This window comes from Emys orbicularis, chromosome 8 (assembly GCF_028017835.1).
Source record: "Emys orbicularis isolate rEmyOrb1 chromosome 8, rEmyOrb1.hap1, whole genome shotgun sequence".
NCBI lineage: Eukaryota > Metazoa > Chordata > Testudines > Emydidae > Emys > Emys orbicularis.
Window position 1 is genome coordinate 95,546,265 of NC_088690.1, and position 27,504 is coordinate 95,573,768.

Below are 27,504 nucleotides of genomic sequence, written 5' to 3' on the forward strand. Positions count from 1 at the left end.
CACTGCTTTTAGCGATTCGGCGTGTTGCTAAAAGTCGGGCCGTGTAAATGCTGTTTGTCAGCACTTTTGCTGACAAAATACGTCCACCCCCTACGAGCGGGGTTTGCGTTATTGCCAGGAGAGCGCTCCTGCCGACAATGAGCCGTTTACACTGCCACTTGCCACTGCAAAACTTTTGTCTTTCGGGGGTGTGGGGCTTTTTTAAGCACCTGCGAACAACAAAAGTTTTGTCGTTCAGTTGGCAGTGTAGACAAAGCCTGAATGGGGATTTAATTTTGCATCATCAAAGAACTCTCCAAAGTGGTCCTGTATATACATTTGTACCAATGCTATGGGATGTTTGCAAGAAATAATTAACACAAATAATATCCAGGGCTTAAATCTCTTTAAATTGGGAATGTGTGTGCTTTGATCTTCTCACACTGCAAATCAAGCTTCAACTGCAGCTTCAGTATAAGAATTTTCCCACTTTTAACTATCCTTCCTGCTAGAAAGGAGAAGGTTGCAAATATCCCCCTGGGGTGCTGTGCTCAGTTAGACACTTTCTGTCTCCTTTGATGATCAAAACTGGGGGGGGGGGAATTATCTGGGGCAGAAACAGCTCCTAGGCTTCATTTTGTGGTACAGACTATCTGATGTTGGGGGGAGGGGGGGAATGAAAAGGCAGCAGGCTGCGTTTCTTATGTTGCCTTAATATTTCATTTTTTGGTTTAAAATGCTGCAGTTAGTGTCTTGCTAGTTAATCCTTAGACTGCTAGCATTTTTCAGAGTGCCAGTCAGATAACTGTTTAGGAGGATCGTGTGTTTGTATACAAAATGTGTGTGCATTCCACAAGAAGGCTAATTAATTGTTGTTTTGAATCTGACCACAGTCCCGATCCTAGATGTGCGCAGGTAGACCCCGTCATCCGTGCAGAGTGCTAGAATTTCATTGAGACTCGGAGGGGGGGGGCGCAAAGCTCTGCCCACATGGATGGAGTTGTGGGATTGGGGCCTCAGAGAAAATGTCAGGATCATTGAATGGTGTAACTAGGACTGACCAGTTACCATTCAGCAAATACCAGGGCTATTACCCTTGCCTTTAGAAAAAGTTTTGAAGTATTCTGCTTAAATTTTCCGTGTTTAAATTTCATCCCATTACAGCCCCATCAAACCTCTCCTCCCGTCCCCTCTCCCCCCCCAATCTAGGGAGGAATGATTCTGATGGTAGGGAAAGGGGTTGCCATGGGATGAAATTTAAACATGGAAAATTGAAGCAAGAATATTTCAAAACGTTTTCTAAGAGCAAGGTGTATTAAGCTGTGGAATAGCCTCTCAGTAGATTTAGTAGAAAACCCGTCACTGCACAAATTTAAACCATAGCTGTTCAAAGCATTTAAGAGTGTGGTGTAGGGTTGCGGTCCTGCTTTGGCCACAGAGAATGGCAAAGGTGAGACATAATCGCTCTTTCAGCTTGAATTTTTATCATTTTCTGATTATGAGGCTAGTAGTTAAGTGTCAGTCTCAAGTAGTCTAGTGTGAACAGTGCTTACTTGGGGAGAGGGATGCAGGGAATGGATAATTTGCCCAAATGTGTATGTTAAGATTAGAATTAGAATTCAACCAGCAGCAGATTGCTCTCATTATTATTATTACCATTATCATTAATTTATAATGCGCTAACCTGTCAGCATATATGCTGCTATGCAAGCAAAGAAATAGACAAGATCCCTGCCTCAAGGAACTTTTGTTCTAATTGTGCTGACACAGTACTCGATTGAGGATTAGTAATGAGGGTGGGAAGAGAGTCAGAGGAGATGAGGGAAGAGAGTAAGCCTACAACATGAGAAATCTGAAGGCAAGAGGTCACTTGGTACACAAAAAGAGGGAGGCTGGTTTAAGCATAGTGAGCCGTGCAAAAAAGGGCATACGTCTGCGAATGGAAGAGGTAGACAAAAGAAGAGAGTATTGAGCAGGGTGCATGATCCATGAGGTAGCGTACGGCATATGAGGAAATGAAACACATGAAACTGTACTGCATCAACAGGAACTAGGCATCTTTTAGTTTGCAACAGCAGAGTCTACACGGGGCAGTTAGAGCGCTACACATTCGAGTGTTCTGCAATTCACACCACAAAGACCAGTCTACGGTGCCGTGTAGACAAACCCAAAGGCTAACATAGAGTCTCTGGTACCATCTTCCTTGGTCTGCTCCAAGCAAGAGGGTTTGTAATGGTAATGTTTATGCGAAGTTTCATGCTGATAGTTAACTGCAGACAGCTGGGTGGAAAATGGGGACATTTTTCATAAAAACTTCAATTTCCATTTGTTCTCACAAAATTTTCTAATTTTGAACATTTTCAACAAGTTCTATAGCTGGTGGAAAAATAGGATGAATTTATTATGAATATTCTTCTGAAAAAATCAATTATATTTCCCATTGAAAAATGAAAGTTAGAAAAATGTTGACCAGCTCTAAGTTGGTGTGGGTTTTGATGGGGCTGAAAGCACTTTTTATCTCACTTTTTATTCACCTCTTTACATTTGCAGGATACAGTTCAGTTTCCCTTCACTTTGGGGTTGTAAGACATTTCCCTTGCTGTCCACTTCTACTGAGTGTTCCCCAATGGCTTAATTCAGGAAACTCTTCCATTCTCCCATTGACCAAGCCATTGAAAGCCTTTCCCCCCCATAATATCCAAGCTATGTTCATCTTTGTTCATCTGCAGCCCAGAACCCCAATCTTATTACCTTACTTATAGTATTGTGACCTGTCAGCTGATTTGGCAGAAAATCCAAACAAGTCTTGTGAGTGGATGTCTAATAATCCAAGTGAGTGCTTGACCCCAATTAGAGGTTCAGAAGAAGTGCAAGTGACTCTTGCACCTCTAAAGAAGGAATCAGCCAGTCATTTCAAGGAAAGATGAATGCCATAGATAACACAAGGTCACTTCCCCTTCAGTGGGACAGCCGTGCAAAGAAAGCTATCCTACCACAAGTTATTGAGCTTAGTGCAGGAGTTTCTGAGTGACTTCGCAGGGCCTGTGTTTTGCAGGAGGCCAGACTAATGGAGCACAATGCTCCCTTCTGGTCTAAAAATCAGAGTCTAGGCATGGATTTTAAATGAAATGAAGGGAGGCAATAGAAACAGATGAACAATCTTCTGTTTGGCAGAATGTCTGCTGACCTGCCAGATGAATGGCTTTGCAACCAGTGAGACATGAACTCAGATCATATCCAAAAAGTAATATCTTGGATAAAAGTGGAGACAGGAAATTGGTTGTATTGGTTTGTACCACCTCATCCAATCCTGGATGAGAACCGTCTTCTAAATCATAGCGCATCAATAAAAGCCTAAGGGAGGAAAAAAGCATAAAGTAACCCTGAAGATGTGAGAGAGGTGTGTATTAGGAAATAGATCCCGAAGGAAGCAAGCAATGGAGTTATGGTACGATATTGCTGTTACACTGTCTGGAGTGACCCTCAAGTGATCATACTAACCTCAGGGCAGACTGTTAAGAACAGGGCACAGACTGGATGTGAATTCTATACTTAGAATTCACCAACCAAGTAACAAGTGTAAACTCCTCAGGCACTATACAGCCTTAACAAGGAGTCACAGATAGTCACCTTGGACAGTCCAATCTATTTTGCCACCCTGGCAAGCTTGACTCTGTGCTATATGGTCACTTTACACCAATGATCACAAAATATTCAGATTACTCCCAGTCCCAAAGGACCAATCACTTACCCCAGGTCAATTTGAAACTTGAACCTCACACCAAAGGCAATGCTGTAGCCAATCCTGTAACATACTAACTGTTTATTAACTAATAAATAACTCTTCCTTTTTCCAAGGTTAAAATAAGGTAAGCATGCACAGAAATGAAATACAATCTTAAGTTCAAAAGGTGATAGAAGCTTCTTTTATGTCCTTGGAGCTAAGCCAAGCCAAGCAGCTTAGGGGTCTCTTTCTTATGTTTAGAAATCTTTGCCCCTCAGAGTCCAGAAAGCATAAGGAGACCCTAATTCCTTCTGGTCAGGAATTTTTATCCCCACATCCTTACAGTCCAAGATGATGGGATGAGCGCTGTTGCACCTAGCATCTTCATGGGTCGGTGTGGGGAGCAATCAACAAAGTCTTTATTCCACGATGGCCCATTTGGATTCAGTAGTCCTTCCTGATGGGCAGGAGATAACACCTTCTGCAGGAATCCAACATTTTGCAGTAGGTGAAGTTTTTTTTCCTGTTTGGTGAGTTACATTGCTTCAGAACAAACGTAAATACAGTTATAGAGTCAACTCGTAAGTACTAGCTTGTAGCATGGGGTACAAATATAAAGCATTTCATGAAGTCTAAACGCTAAACACATTCTTATAACACTAATATCCTTTTTAACTATGCTAACCCACAGGTAAGCCAGACTAGTTTCCAGCTACGCATTTATCAGTGTTCAGTGAGGCCTGGGGCCTTGGCATGAGCTGGCACCTGGTCTGCCGGCTCACAATTGCCTATTTGAAACTTGGCTGTGGAGTGGAGCCTGCTAGTGACGAGAAGATGGGGTGGGTCGTCTTCGTAATTCACTCAGCTTTCGCTAGTCAGACGGAAGATACTCCTGAACAGTTGCATCTTAGCTGCCACAATGGTGCTCTGTGGAAATAAGGGACCATCCTGATGGATACTGGGCATTTTTAATTTAATGAAATAAAAGGAGTCCTATCAGTTCAGCAAGGGTAGCCATCAGTCTCACTTCAGCATGTGCTGCGTGTAGGAGCTGGCCCTGACTGAACACCCGGAATATCAAGACATTCTGTCTTTGAGGTGAAACGTTGGTGTCATTTATTAAATTGTTTGGAGGGTCATGGAAGCTGACGGCTTGCCATTACACAAAGGGAAAGATAAGCTTCCGATTAGTTTCTGAGCCTTGAAGAAACCCAAGATACAGCACATGTCAAAAAGGCTCGAAACGTATAAATCGCTACCTCAATTTTCTATATGATACCAAAAAAATAAAAGACATCTCTGAGGTTGGCTAGCAGTGTGGAACCTTATTAAAAATTCTTCAGTTCCCCTTTTAAACAGGATTTTGTCTAAGATCAAGGCAGAGGGGACTAGAGCCTGCCATCCTGAGGGAAGATAGAGATGAGTATCCATTGGTATAATTTTGAGTCATCTGTTGTCATAATTTGAGTCATTTATTTCCCTGCCATTTACTAACCGTCCAAGCTGTATGTGAACGGCTAATCTAAGAGCAGTGACAGCAAAGGCATCATTGCGTCAAACAAAAGGACTTGCTGGTTGCAGCATTCCTTCTGAGGGGTATTCTTTTATTACACCTATTAAGTGTCCTTACAAATGATGGGCCATGGTTGGTTCTTATTTTCTCTGGACAAGATCTCTCATTCCCAGGTTCTGCCTCAAAAAAAGAGTGCAGCATGGTGCTACTGAAAGCTAGCATAGCATGGGTAAATTAAGATGATTCTTATTTTATTATATCCATACTCACAATGTTATTCTCCAGAGCAGGACGCCTCTCTAACAAACCAGCTGTACAAAGAGTGTATGGAACCTTTTGGTTTCATTCTGCTTGATGCTGCAGTTTGGTTTTCCTATTCTAGAAGGAATGTGATCTCCTTTCCTACATTTAAAATATGCCAGAAAGCTTCCCTTTTGCTAGTGAAATCCTTTGGGGCCCATGGAAGAAATCAAAAGTCTGTTCGATTAAAACAATGAGAATACAGGCTAATCTAGAGAGATGTGTGAGATGGGTGAACAAGAAATAGATTTAAAATAAAACGGGACTATTGACTGCTCCGTCACAGTGAGATGGATATTCCCCTGCCAGCAGGGGAGGTGACTTGCACATTTCTGTTTCACTTGCATCTTCACTTGAAGAAAAGCCTCTTTTCAATGTATTGTACCTTTGTTGGGGCATTCCTGCGCAGCCAGAGCCATGTCTTCTCATTCTCTCCTTAGCAGAGCACCTCAGCCTCTCATCCTCTGTCTGTCTATGGATGTATACTGCATTCTTCACTCAAGTCCCCTCATCCAGGCCACCATGATTCTGGCTGAGGATTAGATGGGATTCCCTTAGGAGAATCTTTGGTGTTGCACTCAACTGAGCCGAGGGATTGCTGTTGCTCATAACTGCCTCCAGTGCCTCTGCAAGCGCTCTCCACCCCTGGTGGCCTAGGGAGGTCCAAAGATGCAATTCCATTTATTTAGTGGAGTTACACCAGGAGTGAATTGGTCCCTGAGAATCCCACCTGGGCATTCCAGACGGCATTGCAGTCTCCTTTGTGTGAGCAGTTGTTTAAACTTTTTTCCTTACATGCCTGTCACATGTGGTTGTAACTGCTCCCTGCCCTATACAGATTCTTTCCTCTTCCCCCAGTCTCACTGTGCCCCAGGCTTAAACCTGGCTCATCTTGCATGTTCTACACCTTGGATCCCAATTTGGATTTACATCCTTGTAAGCAACCTACACATATATTTTTGTACCTCTGCCTTTGAATTTGGCTCAGTATGTTTTAACAGTGGCTGGGCTCTTAACAGCTGGCTGGTCAGGGGATATTAATTTGATAAGGAGCCTGTTGCTTGAGGTTTCTGTAGTCTACTCCAGTATAATAATGAGTGAACTTCATTTCTATCTGATGGCAGTTAGTGATCTGTAGCATGTGATCTTAGTTGGGTGGTCTTGGTGCAGTCCCTAAAGGCCAAGTTTCTGCAACACAAAACTCCATCACAGTCTGCATGCTTGCTAGCAATCTCAGAAGAGAGAACAGGGTCTGAATATCGGTGGAACTCCCACTGCATCCTTTGAGGGGATCCCTCCACTTTGGGTTGTGGTTCAGAGAACACAAGAACTGCATTTATCTGTGCTTTCCCTCTTCTGTGGAAAACAGAGTTCAGTCTCCAGGGCTCTCAACCCAGCATTTTTTTTCAGGAGCACTAAAATAAAACCCCGTAAAAAAATGAATGAAAGTCTATTTTACATATATTGCGCCCATATATCCACCCACACTGATGGGAAAATAGACCCTTTACGATTAGTTAATCTCAAAGTCAAAGTTGCTACATGGCTGTGGTCAGCACATGCATTTACTCCCCTGGCGTTTTGTTGTTGTTATGAAGCCATCTCTGAATAAGACCTATCATTTCATTCTTTTAACCTCAACAAAATCTATCGTAAAATCTCATATATAATAACACTTCCTTCTTGCAAAAGCATGCAAATTCCTTGGCTTCTGGGGACAGTTTCATGGAGAATTTGTACTTTATTCCTCATACCATGCACAGCTCTGTATGCAACTTCAAGCATCTGCAGTTTAATGTGGAGAGAGAAAAAATGATGCTGTGGATAAAAATTGTTATGCTGCCAGCACTGGGGCTTTGTCTCTGGTGTCAGAGTATTTATTCCACAGCACAGAGATCTGTATTTTTTTACCGTCTCAAAAACATTATCATTTAAATGACAAACAGGGTAATTTGAACCGTTTGGCTTTTTAAAAATAATGAAGTGCTATAAAATGCATGTGGCAGAACTAATCAATTTCAAATGATCAGATCATTGTCAAACCACTGCAACAAAAATAATTGAAAAAAAGATTTCCCCATTTGCGCTGGTTACCTACATTGCTCTAAAACAGTTCAGTGTGCAGTATTTGCATGCTCAGCTGAGCTCAAAATGCAATCTTAGGTGGTCTCATTTCTTTAGGCCTAGTGCAGGGGCAGGCAAACTTTTTGGCCTGAGGGCCACATTGGGTTTCTGAAATTGTATGGAGGGCCAGTTAGGGGAGGCTGTGCCTCCCCAAACAGCCAGGTGTGACCTGGCCCCTCCCCCCTATCCAACCCCCTCCCCCCCACTTCTCGCCCCCTGATGCCCCCCTGGGACCCCTGTCCCATCCACCCCTCCCTGTCCCCTGACCACCCCCGGAACCCCTGCCCTGACTGCCCTCTAACCCCCCTCTCCTTCCTGACTGCTCCCCCGGGACCCCTGCCCCCATTCAACCCCCCTGTTCCCTGCCTTCTGACCACCCTGCCCCCTATCGACCGCCCCGCCCCCTGACCACCACCCCGAACTCCCCTGCCCTCTATCCAACTCCCCCTGCCCCCTTACCGTGCTGCCTGGAGCACCGGTGGCTGGCGGCGCTACAGCCACGCCGCCCAGAGCATCAGGACAAGCAGCTGTGCTACCCGGCTGGAGACAGCCACGCCACCGCACAGCACAGAGCACCGGGTCAGGCCAGGCTCTGCAAGAGCCCCACCACCCAGAGCATTGTGCCGGCGGCACGGCGAGCTGAGGCTGCGGGGGAGGAACTGGGGGCCAGCCTCCTGGGCCAGGAGCTCAGGGGCCGGGCAGGAGGGTCCGGCAGGCCGGATGTGGGCCGTAGTTTGCCCACCTCTGCCCTAGTGGGACAGTATCAGACTCGCACTGACACATACAGTCTCAAGGAGGACAGTCTATTATTCTGCTATTAACCCACTGCCAACCATCTGGATTGTGCTTTTGTCTTATGGAGTGCACTCTTTAGGGTTTACTTACCTTTTGTTGCTCATTAAATACTGTTAGTTTATAAAGGGAAAAAAAAGTCAGGGCCAGATTTTCTGGTGTGGCACAGCCACTTTGCAAAGAGATGTGGCTGGAGGAAAGGAGGCGTGACGGCATTCCCCAGTGTCACTGATTCTTAGCTGCTTGTTTGTTTAGCTGTTACCTCAGGAATAAAGAGTGTTATTTATAATTGAAGCCACAAGGGTGGGATTCAGGTATCAGCAGGTAGAAGATGTTTGAGAATTCGACCAGGACACCACAATCCATACTTGTAGTTTGAGAGTTGAGTGGTTCTGGTTGTTTCGTGTGTTTTTTAGCAGCTGAATTAATTTTGTAAAATAAAAATTGTAATATCTTTCTTCCAGTCTTAATCCTTTATTGAACCAAGAATAGACCATAGAAGCAGCATGTAGGGGTTAGTTAGATCTCTGGCCGTTTGACTCTTCAGGTTGCTGAAAAGAAAAAAGGAGGTTATTTTGCTCTTTGCTCGCCCCCTTCCCTCCTCCCCCCTCGTTTGCCCAGGTCATGAGCTGGATTCTTTCTTCTCCAGTGCAAACTCATTATCCATCCATTTTAATATTTGTAAATTCGGCTTGAAGCACTGATGACCACAATTGACCTTCCAGAATTTTTTCCTCTTCATCTGTTTTTCCACAGCAATTACACTGTCGGTATCTATGTCTAGGCATACTGTAAAAACAATGTGCCAGGGAGAATTATCAAATGGAATTAGATTGCTGTGAATTTGTGTTTGATAACACAACTGTGCCTTTGCATAATTCTCCCTGATTATCAGAAGAGAGAAACACTATAAATCTGGTGGATGGGTTTAAAATGACATTGGCTCTTCTGGGATGGGAAAATATATGAGCGAGATCATTTGAAAGAATCATGCCCTTTAGGGGAATGAAATACTAAGCAGTCCATAAAGCTGAGATTGAGAATTCCAGATCTTTACCCTCAAATAATAAAAATGCTCTATTGTTTAGCCCAGGTAGCTGTAAACTTCTCACATTTCATAACTTGAAGAAACATACAGTAAAAATAATCTATAACTATAATAATTAAAGAAGAACTCGGAGCTAAAAAAAATATTATGCTAGAGTGCACAGGAAATGAGAAATCCTGAATGGTTTGAAATATTTTTGTTTTGTTTTAATAATACTTGCTATGAATGTAACCTCTGTTAGGTAGGGTAGTTTGCAAACTGATCCTGATCGCCATGAGCGTGATTTTTTTTATTCATAAGTATTTTCTGAGTAGTTGTGACAAATACATTTTGCTTGTGAGTTGTTTGTTTTTATTGTGTGATTGGTCCCTTAAGTCACATGGTACTGCTGCTGTTCTCTGATTGGATGACTGACTTTTTTTTAAACCAGGGAAAAACTAATATGGCACTTTTGGGTAGAAATGTTGGAATGAATGAATGTTCCCACACTAAGATTCACGACGTTTTTGGCATTCGCAAACAGTTTCACAAATACCTGGCAGTTGCCAAAAATCACATGACCCCATGGATGACAGCAAACCAAACTTGATGCTTTTATTCATGAATCAGGATGATTTTTACTTTCTGGCCAGCTCCAGTTAAGGCTGTGAGAACTTCAGGCCTGCGTGATGCAATGTCGCCAGGGACAAAACAGGAGACGTGGGGAAATAGGGACAGTGTCCAAGTGGAACAGACCATTGAGCAGGAGAATTCTTTAGGCACAGGGGGGAACGCATTGAGCAGAAAAAGTGTATGTGGGGTGACATTGATTAAGAGCAGTGTTTATGGGCCAAATCCTGCTAACTGTCTTCAGGGAGACTGCTTGTGTAAATAACATGAGGGGGGTTTTACCCTATATGTGGGAAGAAGGCAGATGCTGAGAGTAGAAATATCCAGCGGATGTAAATAAGACTTCGATAGTGCATAAAGTCAAAGCAGCAGCAGCAACAACAAAGGGAAAGGAAACATGACGGTCAAAGAACAGTGAACCAAAGGGGAAGAAACCTTTGAAAATGCGTGAGGGTGAGCAGCTCTTAGTGAAAGCTTCTCTTCAAGGCACCTCAGGGACTCGGCTGGCGTTTGAGAGGCTTTGGAGCACTGTAGGGGGTGAGGGAAGGGAAGGGTAGTGCCCAAGCAGTAATTGCTTAAGGCATTCTGCCTGGGGAAGACAGATGGTAACTATGACACACTTTAATGTGGAGTAGCATGAGCTCCCCCAGTGCTGGAGAGAGGAAGGGAGGCACAAGGGAGCGGTGCCAGGAGCGTGCCCTAACTGCCCGTTCCTCCTCTGTTTGACGTATTGGGCACCTTTAACTGCACCAGTCTGGCTGCCCCCTTATGCTCAGAGGCCCTGATCCTTCCTTCATGGAAATCAATGGCAATGCTCCCATTGGCTTCCATAATGCAGGATCGCTCCCAGAGAGCACAAACACCAGCATGATGCTGGCTGCCTCCAGCAGCTGTGTGCAGTGTGGAAAGGGCTCTCTCGTCCAACCATTGTGCACCTGCCTGAGAGCACCAGCAGTCTAGCTCTGGGGCTGGCGTGGAAGTTTAGAGCTACAGAAAATAACCTCAGGGTATGAAGGATGCTCAGTGGTAAAGGTCCTGTCCAGAGCATGGCTGGCACTCTGCTAACTGCATTAAACCTCACTCACTAGAAGCATTCACTCAGGTGGAGCCATCAGGATGGTGGTGTTGGTGGTACCTTGCCCAAAGGGAGAGGGGATAGTAGCTTCATTCTGTGTGAGACACATTTTTCCAAGCACGGTTCCAGTGCTGTTCCCTGTTGGGGTTTATGTTTCTATGTAGGTGTAACACAGCAATGGCGTAAAGAAAATAATCCTTTCCACTCTGTTCAGAGAGCACCCCAGGGAACCCAGACTAAAAGCAAGAGTGGGAGCTTTTGGAGCCTGCATAGGGCATGCGAGCAGTGTGCCAATCTGCCTACCTAGCCTTTCTACCGCACACCCATCCTCCTCCCCACCACCCACAGCATGTTATACTTTGCTGCGATGGAGCATTAGGCTGTATCGCAGGAGGCTGGATCTTAGCAAACAATGAAATATTGCTTTATTTTTTCTTCTGATTCCATTAGCTGTGGGTGTGCTCTGAATACCTGCCTGCGTGCTGGTGCCGGAGCGATTTGGTGTGCCAGGAGTCTTCTCTATAGTGAAATGGTAATTGAAAAGCTCAACAGGACTCCTGCTGGCAGGTCTGTCAAGAAGCGCTAAGCACATTCATTAAAGCAAACATACTCCCTCTTCTGCTCGGCGGCATCGGCTTTACCATCTTTATTGTGTGCACCGCTACTGTGGCTACCGTCTGATAGAGAGTAAAGAGCATATCAAAAGACTCTCGTCTATCATCCAGGCCCAGGTGGCCAGTTTGAAATGAGAACAAGTTCTATTAAAATTTATCTAAATCTGAATTTCTTCCAGCCCCTATCCATAAGCGGAAGAATAATGCATCTTCAGAGCATGAAGTAAATTTAATTCACCTAGCACCCAGGTGAGGCGGGTAGGAATCATTATCCCCATTTTATAGATGGGGAAACCGAGGCAGAGAGATGCATTGACTTGGCCAACAGCACAGAGTGAGTCAGTCGCAGAGCCGGGAATGGACATTTAGATTTCCTGGCTCCTTTATTTTAAACATAATATGAAAGATTAAATATTAGGAAATTGTTACCTTATGTCTGAGTATTTGATAGCATGTTGTAAATTGAGAGGCAGGTACTGATATCCTGGCTTCACCCTCTTTCTCCTATTTCTTTTTTTGTTTTTGTTTTACCCATTTTGTATGTTGGCAGAGGGATTTTTCTCTTCTATTTAATGATGAGAGCCCACCCATGCTCCATTGGGAGACAATGTGACATCAAAAATGTTGGAAACTGGCCCTGGACGCTTTGCTCACTGCCTTGTTCTGGTCTGCTCACTGCTTGGCACCCATTCAGGCCTTCGGTTTGCCAGCTCTTCAGAGAAGAGATTTTTGTCCTTTTTGTGCATTCTCAGGTTGCTGTGTACAGTTTTGCACTCCATACTCCGCTCCTGATTCTGCCAGGGGCTGAGCAGCCTCCGCTCCAGCATCCAGCTCCTCAGAGGACTGGGCCCTCAGTCCTCACTCTCATCAATTTCTTGCTAAAGCACCACAACTCAAAAGAATGGGCCCAGTAAGGCCACCTTCAGTTCATGGAGTTTGCAGTGGCCTGTATGAGTGAGTTTCACTGTAGCTGTTCCCTTAGCAGAATTCCTAAGCCTGCTGAACATCTCACTCCTCCCATAGCATGACCCATGTCGTCCTGGGACAGCCCAGCATAGTTTAATTCAGTGCAGGATCTCTGCTCCCTGATGAACCTAAGAATATTTGATGTGTTAGGACGTCTCTGTCCTTGCGTTTGATTACATGAAAAAATCCAAAGTAATAAATGACAGAAGAAATAGCATTAGTGTAAATGTAATGTTTAGAGGGGATGGAAATGTCTAGGGAAAACAGATGAAACCGGCAGAATTATAGGCAACATGGACTGGTAATTAGATAGCAAGTTTATCTTCACACGGAAAGGTGTCTTTTCTCACTTCACGAGAAAGGCTCAATAAGACAAAGTCTTAGAGAGCGTGAAATTGTAAGTCTGCCATGAAAATAGTCTTTGATGCGTATTCTGTCTGCAAAATATGAATCCCCAGGCTGCTTCGGCCCGTTATTTCTGCTGCTGACAGCACAGATGTGCCTTTTGGAATTACAAAATAAAAATCAAGGACCAAATGCACAGAGGTGCGCCGTTGATGGAGTATGGTCAGCACCTCTCAGGGTTTGGCTCCAAAGAACTAGTGCTGCCATCTGACTAGATATTTTTTTTGTTGTAAATAAAAGGTTAGGTTTAGCGTGCATTACAAAAGGGAACTTCAGTGTTGCTAATTTCACGGGGCCAGATTTTGCCCTCACTTGCAGGCTAGGTTCCTGTTGCAGTCATGGGCTAAAGTCTGCTCTTGGTAACCCAGGTGTAATTCTGGAGTAAACCCACTAAAATTCATAGGCTTACTTTTGATTTTCACATGGTGACTAGCAGCAAATACTGGCTGAGTGGGAGCTGCCCTCACATATCCAAGTTAATCCAATGTAATTATTAAACAAAATAATGGTTTCAGATATCTGACTCATTTTCAGTATCATAGATTACTTCACAGGTAAGCACTATTATACATACAAAGTTGACTGCAGTAGATGTCGCTAAGAAGTGAACATTACTGTTATTACTCAGTGCTGTCAGAGATGCTGCATTATTTCCTTGCAGTTATTACCTGTTTTAAGTGTATTACCTCAGCTCAGATAAGGAGGTTTGGTAGCCATTGGCCAGATGGCTACCTAAATGAAGTGGCTACATTGTGTATTAATTTTTTTAAATGGCTACCATGGTGAACCAGATTCTGCTCAGTTATTGATGTAAATCCAGTTACCCCATTGCATTACAAGAATTTCCATGAAGTTACTCTAGGTTGACGCTGGCCTCACTGAGAGCAGAACCTCACCTTCTGCCAACATAAATAAATAACCCGAATATTTAGAAGTCTGTCACTTTTAAAATCAGAGAGACAAGGTGGGTGAGTAAATAGCTTTTATGAGACCAACTTCGGTTGGTGAGAGAGACAAGTTTTCGAGCCACACAGAGCTTGTCTTCATGTCTGGGAAAGGTTTTTAAATCACTCGTCTACCAACGTGATCAGCATACCCCATAATTTATACCGGTTCAGCAAACTTCACCAAGGAACAGTCACATTTTTCATGAAGATTTGTGAATTTAGTAAAAAGCAGAAGAGTCGCATGTTCCAGTGGATGAGTGTTATTTGTATTACTGCTGCACTTAGAAATCCCAACCAAGATTGGGACCCCATTGTGCTACACACCGTACAAATGCATAGTAAGCTTATACTCTAGTCTAAATGTACAACCAATGGGTAGGAAGGGAAACGGAAGCACAGAGAGGTGAAGTGACTTGTCCTGCTGTGTGACCATAGGCAGTGACAGAGCTGGGACTAGAATGCAGGTGTCCTGACTCCCAGTTCAGTGTCCTAAGTACTAGACCACCCTGTCTTCTCTTGAGACTACAGCCTGAAGCCAATCAGAAACTGTCACACATTCATGACTGTTTCCAGGGAGGCAATGGCTTCTTTGTCAGCAAGGGCTGTCTTTCATTCCATAGAAAATAGCAAAAGAATGGAAGTGAAATATCAAACCATTTCACTTCTCACAAATGTGACAGATCCGCTTATTTATTTATTTATTTATTTATTTATATATATATATATATATATATATATATAATGGTGCAATTTCCTTTGTGATTTCTCTTGTAGTGTGATTTATTCCTTTATACAGTAACTCCTCACTTAGTCATCCCGGTTAACGTTGTTTCGTTGCTGATCAATTAGGGAACATGCTCGTTTAAAGTTGCACAATGCTCCCTTATAATGTCGTTTGGCAGCCGCCTGCTTTGTCCACTGCTTGGAGGAAGAGCAGCCCGTTGGAGCTAGCTGGTGGGGGCTTGGAACCAGAGTGGACCAGCAGCCCCTCTATCAGCTCCCTGTTCCCCTAAGTTCCCTGTGCGGCAGCTGCCCAACAGGCTATCAATTGCCGGCAGTTCAGCTGTCCCTCCCCCCACTGCCATGTGCTGCTCCTCCCCTCTGCCTTAGAGCTGCTCTCCGGAGCCTCTTGCTTGCTGTGCAGGGGAGGGGGAAGAGGGGGGCTAATGTCAGGGTGTCCCCCTGCTCCTGCCCCCCGCTTACCCCATTTCCATAGAGCGGGAGGGGGGACACACAACAGGGCTCAGGATGGAGGGAGCTTGCTGGCAGGAGCTGCTGTCTCAACTTGCTGAGCTGTTTAAAAAGGCAGTGTACTTAGAGTGGGGTCAGCATACTTAAAGGGGCAATGCACGTGTCTCTCTCTCACACACAGTGTGTGTCTCTGTCTGCCATGCTGTCTCCCCTCCCTCCATTCATTCATGCTGCTTTGTAGAGTGTGCAATGTGTTAACCCTTGAGGGCTCAGCCGATTGCTAGTTCATCATTTAGCAGAAAGGCATTCCCTGGGAAATATCCCACCCTTTTCCACCCTCTGACTCATATTTTTCTACAATAAGGCCCAAGTTTTTGTTCACTTAAAATACATGGGATTGGCCATGCAATTCATTGTTCGTGACACCAGATTGCTTACACAAAGCACATGAGCCAGGCAGTTTTTAGGTCTCCTGCAGTTTTGTAAATTTGCCACAATGACTGGAAGGCCTTTTGCAAACCACTGAATTTTTCAAACACCCACATAGCGTTAAAATGGATTGGCCAGAGGCAAGCCACCAGCCCACCATTGCCATTTTGGATTTGCTCCCATAAGGGAACTAGTGCTCCTCCTCATTGTTTTAAAGATTCTAAATAATTGATTTCCATTTCAGAGGCAGATCTGAGCCCATGAGCATCACTATGTTCACATAGAACTTTCCAATTAAAGAAAAGTGTTGCCCAGCACCAAATGCATTTAAGAAACAAGGCAAACTATCCTGGCTAGTGGGTACTGAAATTACTTTATGGGGAGATAGAGCAAGGCATGGGGAATCATAGAATCGTAGAACTGGAAGGGACCTCAAGAGGTCATCTAGTCCAGTCCCCTGCACTCATGGCAGGACTGAGTATTATCTATACCATCCCTGACAGGTGTTTGTGTAACCTGCTCTTAAAAATCTCCAGTGATAGAGATTCCACAGCCTCACTAGGCAATTATTCCAGTGCTTAACCACCCTGACAGTTCAGAAGTTTTTCCTAATGTCCAACCTAAACCTCCCTTGCTGCAATTTAAGCCCATGGCTTCTTATCCTATCCTCAGAGGTTAACGAGAACAATTTTTCTCCCTCCTCCTTGTAACAACCTTTTATGTACTTGAAAACTGTTATCATGTCCCCTCTCAGTCTTCTCTTTTCCAGATTAAACAAATCCAATTTTTTCAATCTTCCCTCATAGGTCATGTTTTCTAGAACTTTAGTCATTTTTGTTGCTCTTCTCTGGACTTTCTCCAGTTTTTCCACATCTTTCCTGAAAAGTGGCGCCCAGAACTGGACACAATACTCCAGCTGAGGACTAATCAGAGCAGAGTAGAGCGGAAGAATTACTTCGTGTCTTGCTTACAACACTCCTGCTAAAACATCCCAGCATGATGTTTGCTTTTTTTGCAACAGTGTTACACTGTTGACTCTCATTTAGTAGACTATGACCCCCAGATCCCTTTCCGCAGTACTCCTTCCTAGGCAGTCATTTCCCATTTTGTATGTGTGCAACTGATTGTTCCTTCCCAAGTGGAGTACTTTGCATTTGTCCTTATTGAATTTCATCGTATTTACTTCAGACCATTTCTCAAGTTTATCTTGATCATTTTGAATCTTAATCCTATCCTCCAAAGCACTTACAACCCACAGTTCTTTACCTTCCCAGGGTTTCAGGCAGGCTGTCATCACTCACCACCCCACAGGTCTCTTCCTCTCCACTGAGCTGCTCTCTCCTCTTTTTGAGTCCATCCCCTTCACCTGGCCACCCCCTTCCCAGGTGCAGTCAGTGGGGTTACTAGCTCTTTCAGGGTCCCAGAACTCTTTTTGTGCCAGTGCAGAGTTCACACCCTTATTCATTCTAACCCCAAAATCCCTGTGTTCCACATAATTTGGATATGTGCTCATTTTTATGGTTAAGATAAAGAATTCTGTTATGGAAGTTACAGAAAGAGAGATATTTACCCCGGAAAAAGAAATCCTGCAGCATTTTAAGTTTCTTCCATGGATAAATGTTTGGTGCCTCTCCTCCTGGGCCTTTGTCACAGTATTGTCAACCACACCTGTTCTCTGATCATGTGATTGACTTAAGAATTCTGAGATATTTCATGCCAACATGTAGGCATTTTGGGTTTTGAACTTTCATGTATTCATGTGACTCCTGAAACTGGAGATTTAAGATGACGATGACCAATTATTGACTCAAAATTTGGCAACGCTGCAGGGGAGGAGGGTGAGAGATACGAAGTTACTCATGGAAGCGATTCCAGTCGCGCTATCTCCACCCTCACAAAATATAGGAAAAACGATGCCTTTCTCCAAGAGTGGAGTAGAATGTGCACACCATTATACCACCTACGCAAAACAGGAGAAACCTGATGAGAACGAAGGAAGGATCTAACAAAACAATGACAATTACGCTGATCGGATTAACTCCGCTGTGATCTTTTTGATAGTAGACTGAATCTGGAAGAAAGAAATGCAATTCTGATGTGTGAGAAGGGGCCAAGGCAGGCTGTCTCCCTTGCTTTTTGAACCACATCCGCCACTGAACCATGGAGAAAACGAATTTTACAGCTCAAGAGAGGATTAGTGCTTCATTAACTCAGGAAAGGAGAAGCCTTCTTTAGACAAGGAGAAAAAGATTGAATGTGGTGTGGGTATCAAATGAGTCTGATCAGCTCCGTGTGCTGGGGGGTCCTTTCTCTAAAATCCAAAAGGAAAATTAAGACATATTTTTTTTAAATGAAAAAGGACTGGCATTCTCCCTTCTAAAAACAGAAAGTAATTTAATTTGTTACTGGTTTATTTTATGTGACAGCCTTTGTATGTACTTGATTCGGTTTGTTACACTGAATTACCCTTTAATAATGGGTATATATAATACCAGATATTGCCCTTCGGGTTAGTTCAGTAATTGAATAAGGAATGCATTTAGGAGTTTTCTATATTGTTCAAGATTGTCATGACAATACTAGTAGGAGTTAGGCTCTTCTTAAACCACCCAACAGGAAGGCTGTATGCTTAAAAAAACAAAAGTTTTAATTGCTACCAAGTGACCTGTCATTTTATTAGCGAGTTTCATTTAACACTTGCTAAGTGCTGCAATTCTGAGCAAATTCATTGCCTCATGCATTAATTTCTGGTAACTCTGATGCTCTTTTTCAATGTGTGATTCAGCGTAGCAGACCTTTTTAGAATGCAGAGTAGTTTGCAGTGTTGTTAAGTTAGACCATCATTTCTCTCCATTTGTTGTATGTTAAGCAGAATTGTAATGAGGAGGTCTGTTAGACTGTAGAGTAGTCTCCCAAGGGGACTGTTGGAAGCTGTATTGCTTGAAACCTTTGAAACCTTGACTAGACTTGACTAGACAGCGTATTAGAAAATATATAGCTGAGAACAAACCTGCATCAGCCCTGGGGTGGACTAGACAGAAGATCTTTTCCATCTGTGATTCTTTGGTTAGTGGTTTGCTATTATTTTTCCTAGGACTCCCCAAATCAAATGACTTCGATTCTGCACCTGCTTCCTCGCTAAAACAAACAGCCCACTTCCACTGTTGAAAAATCCAAGAATCCCTTTTCTTTGCTTTATCTCCATTGATAACAAAGGGCTTACAGACTTTATTTTCAAATAAATATTTGAACACAAATGATGATGGAAAGAGAAAATTCACCATTTCATTGTGCAAAATGTCTTCGGATGCAAATTCCAAGACTAGGGGTTGCAGTGCTGACATTCTGAGCATTCCAATTGAGAAGAAAGATAGGACAGTTTGCTGTTGATACATGCACACTTGCACACATTTCTTTTCTTTGTCATTTGTGCAAAATATGTAAATGTTCATAAGCTATAATGAATGCTTGTGTTGCTCTTCTGAGGAGGCTCTCTCTCTCTCACTGCCTTCTACGTACCACCATCTAGAGCACTGATGTCAAACCAGTGGCCCTTAAGGACAGTGTATTAAGAAGAAAATGTGGATTTGATTCTAAATTGAAAGTCCATTCCCACATCCATGCCCTGTGTGATATTTTTAGCTGAAGTACTTGAATCAGCTCTGTTGCTATGAAGAAGCAGTATAGCCATCACCTCCCACTGCTGCTTCTGGTATCCCAAGAACACCACTTCCTTTGCTTGCATGCTGCATTGCAGAGGAGGGAGGAGAGCGTAGATCTGGTAGCTCCATTCTCGGGTTGTGGGAACCCCAAGGAGAGCAGAATAGCACTTCAGCTGTGTCTGCGCCTAAAGGAGCAGTATGCAAAGGGTGGCTCCCTTCCCCCAATGTATTAACCTAGAGTAGCCCAGGAGAGTATAAAAGGAGAGGTTGAGAACCAACAACCAGTTACAATTCCTTGATTCTCTTCATCATCCCAGGGTAGAATAGCCTGGGGGCCATTATAACATGTGCCAGCTGGCAACAGTCCCATATGGCCCATATTCCATTTGGGGATAGCAGGAGTGCAATAAACTCCAGCCACTTCCCTCCCACAGTTGACATACTACCTATGCCAGTAGCTGTGGGGACGGAAGCTATGCAGCCTCATTGTTCACTGGGAACTCCCCTATGCCAGCTAAAGCCCTGGCTCAGTGAGCCCAAAAACTATGGGCGAGATTTTCAATGGCAGACACAACTAAGCACCCTGAAATATTCACATGTACCATCTTTGCCTCCAGAAACTAGACATGGCCAGGGAGACCGTGTTTGGATCCAGCTCCAGATTAGGACCAGGCTGGGAAGTAGATCTGAGATCGAATCAGGGTTAGGTTCAGTTTCAGATCATTCAGCTCACGAAGCTTGCCAGCTGTTCTCCATCAACATCCTGAATGGGGTTTAGCTCTTTCTGCAAACCAAAACCTTATGGGTGGGCTCGAGTTCAGGGAGCCAAATCCTACACCAGATTTGGAAGAGGATCAGATTCAAGGTTCCAGTGCTGGCTCACCTCAAGCAGAAGCCTACAATTGCACCTACAAGCCAAGTAACTGTGTGTTCGAATGGCATGTGCATGGGCAGTTACACCTTTGCCTGTTCAGATGCAGATTCTTGCAGTTGTAACAGCTGAAAAAACTGCCTTCATCCTGTCTGTCAGATCTTGTATCCCTTACACAAAATGTAATAGTCACTACGGTACACCAAGACCTTGACAACAGCCTGCTGAAGGTCTACACTACATAGTTAGGTCGACATGAAGCAGCTTACGTTGACCTAATTATGTCAGTGTCTACACTACAACCTTACTCCTGAAGATGTAAGTGCCCTACCACACTGACGACATATCTCCACCTCCACGAGAGGCGTAGGGCTTATGTTGGTGTAGTTGAGGCGATGCAGTGTCTGTGTAGACACTATTACTTGCATCAGTTGTTAGCGCTCTTGTCAATTTCACGGCTCCAGCAGAGACGTGAAATTGACAAGAAAGCCAGGCAGCTAGAGCCCAGCTGCCCCCTGTGCCCCTGGAGAGCTGTGCAGCTGGACTTCTGGCTGGGAGCCGGGGCAAGGAGCCCGGGCGGCTGGACCCTGCTCCTGGCTGGGAGCCAGGGTGGCTGGACTCCACTCCCAACTGGGAGCCAGGGCAAGGAGCCCAGATGGCTGGAACCCGCTCCCCAGTGTCAAGAAGCCCCAGGCTGCTTTCCCCCCACTCCCAGCAGGAAATAGGGAGGCGAGAAGCCCTGGGCGGGTCTCCCTCCCCCCCCCCTGCCCCCGCTCCCACTGGGGAATGGGGAGCTGAGGGGTGGGGAGCAGCTTCCAGGAGCCTGTGAGGCAGCCAGGCTCCCAGCAGGGAGCTACCAGCAGAGCTGAGAGAACAGGCTCTCAGCTCCCCACACTGCCCCTCTTAGGTCAGTGGAAGCGCTCCTGATGAGGACACGCATCACCAACCCAAGGAGGGTAGTGTGGACGTGCACCACCACAGTAAGTACTGCAGTGGCTGTAATATAGGTCGACTTACGGGTTTTTTTAGTGTAGACATACCCTGAGTAAAAACTGAATTTGGCTCTGTACTAGAAAACTGAGATGTTAACTTCACTCTCGGGGTGCAAGAAAACTGATTTCTTTGCAAAAAGCTGCGATATAAAATAGATCTATACCTACCAACGCTGGTATTGCAGTGATTACTGCGGGCTTGGGGATAGGAACACGTGTGTGGCTTGGGCGGGTGGCATGACAGTCAAGACGTGGCTGTACTGCATATCAGTGTTGTGTTGAGTGAAATCTTATGCCAAAGCCTTTTATTTATTTATTTACTTTTGTTTCCAGAGAAGTCTGGTGTAACAGTTGAACTCTGTACCTTTGCAAACCATCATGTTTCTGACAGTCTGAATGACAGCCTGCTTCCTGCAGTCTCTGGGCAAAATGCTAGACTATGTCCCCAGATGGCTGAGCAAAGTCCTTCAACAGCAAATGATGCATCATTGAATATGTCAGGCTGAATTAGAAAGCAGGCTCATCACATTAAGCTCAGGCTCTGAGCTGGCAGTTCCTATGTTCTAGTGTCACTTGATCCTGGCTGTCATACCCCTATCCCCACCTCAGCAGCCATGGGAAATCTCTTTGGGCAGCATACAGATAATACACACAGTAATGAAGTAGCTTGAGGGAATGGGTTATTGGCAAAAGGAAGCATAGACTGACACCTTTCTATTGTATTAAGTTGCCTTAAGGAGTGTTATGTCTAAATATATTACTTATGTACTACTTTGTGTACACAGTTTTTGACTGTATCTGTTCATCCATTGATGGCTTACGTGGGTTATGGTTAATAAACATATAAGGAAAAGTAGATCAGTTAGTTTTTTCCCCATCTGCTCCAATGTTCTTTCTATTTTCCTCTCTCTTCCCATCTCCCAATTCCATTATTTTACCATAGAGTGGGGAGAGGGGCAGGAATCTATGCTGACATGGGTTTCCTTTAATAAAAAATATTAAAAATATTAAATTTTAATAACAAAGAATAAAGGAATTGCTGATTGGAGGAAGGGAAGGTTTAGTCAACCAATAACAAAAATATCTGCAGTGACTTTCTTTATTTTTTGCCTTTCTGTGTATTTGCATTTTGCAATAAGAATAAGTGCTTGGCTTTAGCAGCAATCTAGCAGTAGTTTGGAAGAAAATGTTAATATTGGGAGCTCTGAGCCTGCAAACACGTCTGTACAGATGGGCCCCTGTGCCAGCACAGAACTGCAGGGCAGGAGTCCATCCATGTGGATTTGATAGCAGGATTGGGGCCTTAATGTGCTGTTCCGAGTACTGTATGTAGATACAATTTTCTTAAAAAAAACAAAACTTAGCAGTTATGCTAGACCTTTGGTGTTCAAAACATTAATTAATCATCACAATGACCCTGTTAATTAGTAAGTATTAATATCTCAATTTTTCAAATGGGGAAACTGAGGCAGAAAGGTTAAATAACTTGACTAAGGCCAAAGAGGGAATCATTGCCAGAGTGGGGATTAGAACTCAAGGGTACCTGACTTTCAGTGCTGTGCCCAAACCTAACAATACCTTGCCTCCAAATATAAGGGATTTCTACATCTGTTTTTCCTACTGTTCAGTCTTTCTATTGCATATATTAATGTATAAAATTGTGAGGGACGAGGGGCTTAAATGAATTTGTGTTCATGAAAAGGGCAGGATTAAATCCATGGGGACTAAAGATAACACAAGAGTGCCAGTTAGTGTCTGTTGAATTGGTGGTTTATGTGATGCACACAATTGTCCACTAAGAACTGGACTGAGACCACCAAACAATCATCAGATGGGAACTATCAGACAGCCCTGATCTAGATCAGATTCATTTCTAGAGGCAAAAATCAGCCTAGAGGCAAAAAGTAATTCATGTCACTGAACAATCCGGTCTCCCCATAAAATGTATGGTGCCCTGGATTAACTCAGCTGTAGGTGAGATTTTTTGAATATTAGCTGAGTGTACTGATCTGGAAGTTGCAATGAGATCGCTTTTAATGCTGAAACTATTTTGTTCTCCTAATGCCTTGCTTTTGTTCCTTCTGTTGCCAGGTCCCTGTACTAAGGCCCATGGATCTAATGGTGGAGGCCACTCCCCGAAGAGTATTTGCCAATGCGCACACATATCACATCAACTCCATATCCGTAAACAGTGACTATGAAACCTACATGTCAGCTGACGACCTGAGGATAAACTTATGGAACTTCGAAATAACCAATCAAAGTTTTAGTATCCTTTGATTCATAAATCCGGCTGGAGTTATTGTCCAATCAGGAGAGGTTCTTGTAGAACCCAGACGTTAGAAGAATGAGCTCATCTGAACCTTGAGTTTACATCTTTTGGAGGATTTCTTTTTCATTGTCTACAAATCCTTCTTATATTTGAATTAGGTTTTCTCTTATTTAACCATTAGACAAATATCTTGTTATTTGTGCATGATTGTGTATACACAGTCAGTCAGATGCTGAGTTCCTTATGCAGGTTTTATTCATTCCTTATTCAGGCAAAATTTCCAATGAAGCCCATGGAAGTTTTGCCTAAGGAAGGATTGAATAAGAACTGAGCGAGGTCTTCAGGGTTTAGCCCATTCTGATTTGCTTTACAACAGGATGTTAATAATAATAATAATTTTAATTCTGTTTTTATTACTGCAGATTACCCCATTCAGTTACCCTACGTCGGTAGGTTTTTTTTCATACAGAGATTAAAGTGTAAAGCAGGAACACAACAAACTGTTCATGAACAGTTAAATGGAATACACGTATCTTGCAATGTATCATGAACGTTGCTAGACTTGTAGTCTGAGACTCCTCCAAGGAGAGAGAATTCCAAAGGCAGCCTCGTTCCTTGCTTCTGTGGGAATTCTATCCACGTATAAACTGAGCGAGGACCTGCAGGCTTGGCCCTATACAATATGTGCATCCAAGGTTTGTCTGTATTTCACACTAGTGTAGGGTCAGTCTGGTTCTCTGGCTTAGACGTGACATGAAAGCAGCTGCTGTTGTTTTTCTGATGTGAATTTAGTACTGGTGAAAAGGGTGAACCTACTTGACCTCTGTAGGGGACCCTGAAAGTACAATGGCATTTCCCTCATGGGGAGAGGGAAGGGGCCACAAAGATACAGAGGACAATTAAGGGGGAGAAAGTAAACAAAGGGGTAAGGCCAGGAGTGGGGACAGAAATGCTGAACACTGAGCAGAGAGCCCCAGAGTAAAAAGGGGTGGCCTATCTGATATGTGGGGGAGAGGAGAGAGGGGAGCTCACCAAAGCAATGGAAGGCCGACCCCTCAGGTGAGGTCAGAGCCACAACCCAGGCGTCATCAGATCACAAGGAAAAACAAATGAAAAGCAGGGACGGGGGTCCAGGTCACAGGGTCAAAGCAAGGGATCCAGAAAGGGACACCAAGCAGAGAACCCTGGACAATGCCCACTGCTCAGAGAGGGTTGACAGCTTTGTCTACTGGCAGGAAAGCATTAGTGCCAGCTTCTCTCACTCGGTGACCTGTGCTAGTATGCATCAGCTCTAGTGGTAAGAGAAGATAATGCAGCTTCTTTATTGATACACCCATCTGGTCCCACATGTGTGGGTGGGTGCAGAGTTTACTCAGGCCAGGTCTACACTACAAACTTACGTTGGTATACCTATGTTGCTTCTAGGTGTGAAAAATGCGCACCCCTGAGTGAAAGAGTTATACTGACCTAACATCTGGTGTAGATAGTGCTGTGGTGATGGGAGGGCCTCTTCTGTCAACTTAGCCACTGCCTCTTGCAGAGGTGGATTAACTAGGCTGACAGGAGAAGTTCTTCCGTGGGTGTAGTGCCATCTTCAGTGAAGCACTACAGCTGTGCCGCTGCAGCTTTTTAAGTATAGCCCTGCCCTAAGTGTTGGGAGGCCATTATTGGTTTTTAATGTCTGTAAAGTGCTCTGAGATCCTCAGATAAAAGGTGCTACCTAAATACCAGCTATTATTGGTGCTGTGTTATGGTTATAATTCGTGTGTGTCAGTCTGGACAGTGTGTAAATGTAAGTGCCAAGACCTCCTCTTTCTTTTTATTTCTGTTGCTCTTGCTGTGGATGCAAAATGTTACCATAGCAGCTGGCACTGAGAAGGTCTCAATCTCTCTCTTTTTTTTAACCACTATGCTGTTTTGTCTGATTCCAAGAGCCATAAGATTGAACACCGCTCAGCTGGGCATCATTACAAGCTGCTGCTTTCCAGTTTGGGTGACATGTTGAATTTTGCCTGCAGGGTGTAAGTCGGGGAGGGGAGTTTCCTTAGGTGATTTAGAAGACAGATGCCTTGGGGGAAATAAGGAGAGGAAATATTAATAGTGTAGTTTTCATTATAAACTGTAGTGTGTGACAGGTTGCCAGTTGCAGACATACAAATGAGACCGTGCCAGTCACCCCTATAACAGCCACATCAGAAATAATAACAACAGGGATGATGATAATCACTGATACTTGTATAGTGCTTTCCACTGAGAAATCCCCAAAGCACACAGCAAACTTTACCAGCTGGGGATCATTTTGGCAATCACTGAAATTCAGCCACTCTGGGGTGGAAAGTGCTTGTGTTTGAACTGTTTGCGGCAACTGTATATTATGGTTTAGAACAGAAAGTGCCAAGTGCCATATTCAGACGAAACTACAGAGAATTCAGATGGACAGAATGTAGTTGTCCCAGCCAAATTTAGCCAAGATACCAGTGCTGATACTCTACTGTTCCTAAAGTGCCAGGAGAATTTTAATTGACACAACTCACCAGGAACTCAGTGGTACATCTCATTCAAACAAGGTATCTCCAGCAGCAAATTGCTCCTTAGCACCATGCTGGGGTATTGGTACAGTCCTGACCAAGAGAAAAGAGTGCCCCTTGATGTATCACCACTAATAATTCTTGCAGCCATCCGAGTTCTCCTTGGCATTCTGCTTAGCTTAATAAGTCTGACTGGATCACAGTCTATAGGGTTATGGCTCTATCATAGAAGCAGCAGTTCAGACCAGCAAGGGGAAGGTTAGTCATGTCCAGAGATCATTGCTTCTGTTCACAGCTGTGAAGAGCCAAAGAAATTTGGATAATGCAGGTGGCTGTTTGGTTGGCAGTGTGGATGCCTTGCTCTCTTCTCTACCATTATCCTATCTTTCTTGTTGCAGTTGATCTGTTAATTCTCTTAACTACCCACAGGTCTCTGATCCATCCAGAAGAACTTCCCTGGGAAATTTGCGAGCAAGACTTTAGCAGGAGACTTGTTGTTCTGTGCTGAATTCCCATGCATTCTGCCAGGGGGATTGCATTCACTGATCTGTGCTGAACTGGCATTTCATAAGTGAAGCAGTCCTTCTGAGATGTCAGTGAGTCATTAGTACAACATGGCAGCATGTGACACATCCCATCCCATCCCCTGAAAGTGGCTTCCTAGAATTCTTTGTGATCACAGTGCTTTGTATGCTACAAATCCTTATTTCTGAAGTCAGCTCCAGGGGCAGTGCTTAGTCATGGAGCTGACACTCCAAGAAGGGTGGAGAAGAGCAGTTACAATGATTCTTTATTTAGGAAAAAAGTATAAATTTTTGCAGATGGGTTTTTTCATTTTATTGTTTGGTTTTGGTGATAGGGGTACCCCACTCAGATATATGAGCATGCCTGGGGTTTTCCCTTCCCATTCTTGAACCCTTTGAATTGAAAGCTGGTAAGACGGTCTTAAGGATCCCACATTTATTCATTCCACAATGTTTTTTTTCCTGGTGAACGCGCCGTCCTCTAATTTCATATGGTCTTTAGCGCACAGATCTGTGATATCTTTTGAAACCTATCTTTGAAGGGCACTTGTAGTCAAGAAAGTGGCTTTGTAAAAATGATGCTGTGGGCTCTATATATCCTGGGCATGCCTGATACTTGAGCTCTGGAAAATGAGTAGAGTTTTCCTTTAATATCCTTCGTCCTGCTTGGGCCTTTAGGGCAGGGAGGTGGGTTCTTTCATGGCTTCACAGACCATTGAGCAAATCTCCATTGGACACCTAGCAAGTGATACTCATGGCCACCTCTCCAAGCCCAAAGCACCTCATCTATAAGGCCTCCTTGAGAGGCACTGGCCAAAGCAAAAGACTCCTCAGAAACTCAGGCCTCCCACACTGAGGATAGCCTGCTTAGCTGTGGTCATCCACTCTGAGGGCTGGTCCACACTAACCCCCCCACTTTGAACTAAGATACGCAACTTC

General features: G+C 44.1%; 1 protein-coding gene across 2 annotated transcripts in view; it reads left to right on the forward strand.

Annotated features, from left to right (window-relative positions):
* PPP2R2B (protein phosphatase 2 regulatory subunit Bbeta) overlaps nucleotides 1-27,504 on the forward strand; it is a 237,168-nt gene that overhangs the window by 182,995 nt on the left and 26,669 nt on the right. For both annotated transcript variants that reach the window (XM_065409308.1, XM_065409309.1), the window contains one exon: nucleotides 23,333-23,510. In XM_065409308.1, the coding sequence (XP_065265380.1) occupies nucleotides 23,333-23,510 (178 nt within the window). The remainder of the gene's footprint in view (nucleotides 1-23,332; nucleotides 23,511-27,504) is intronic.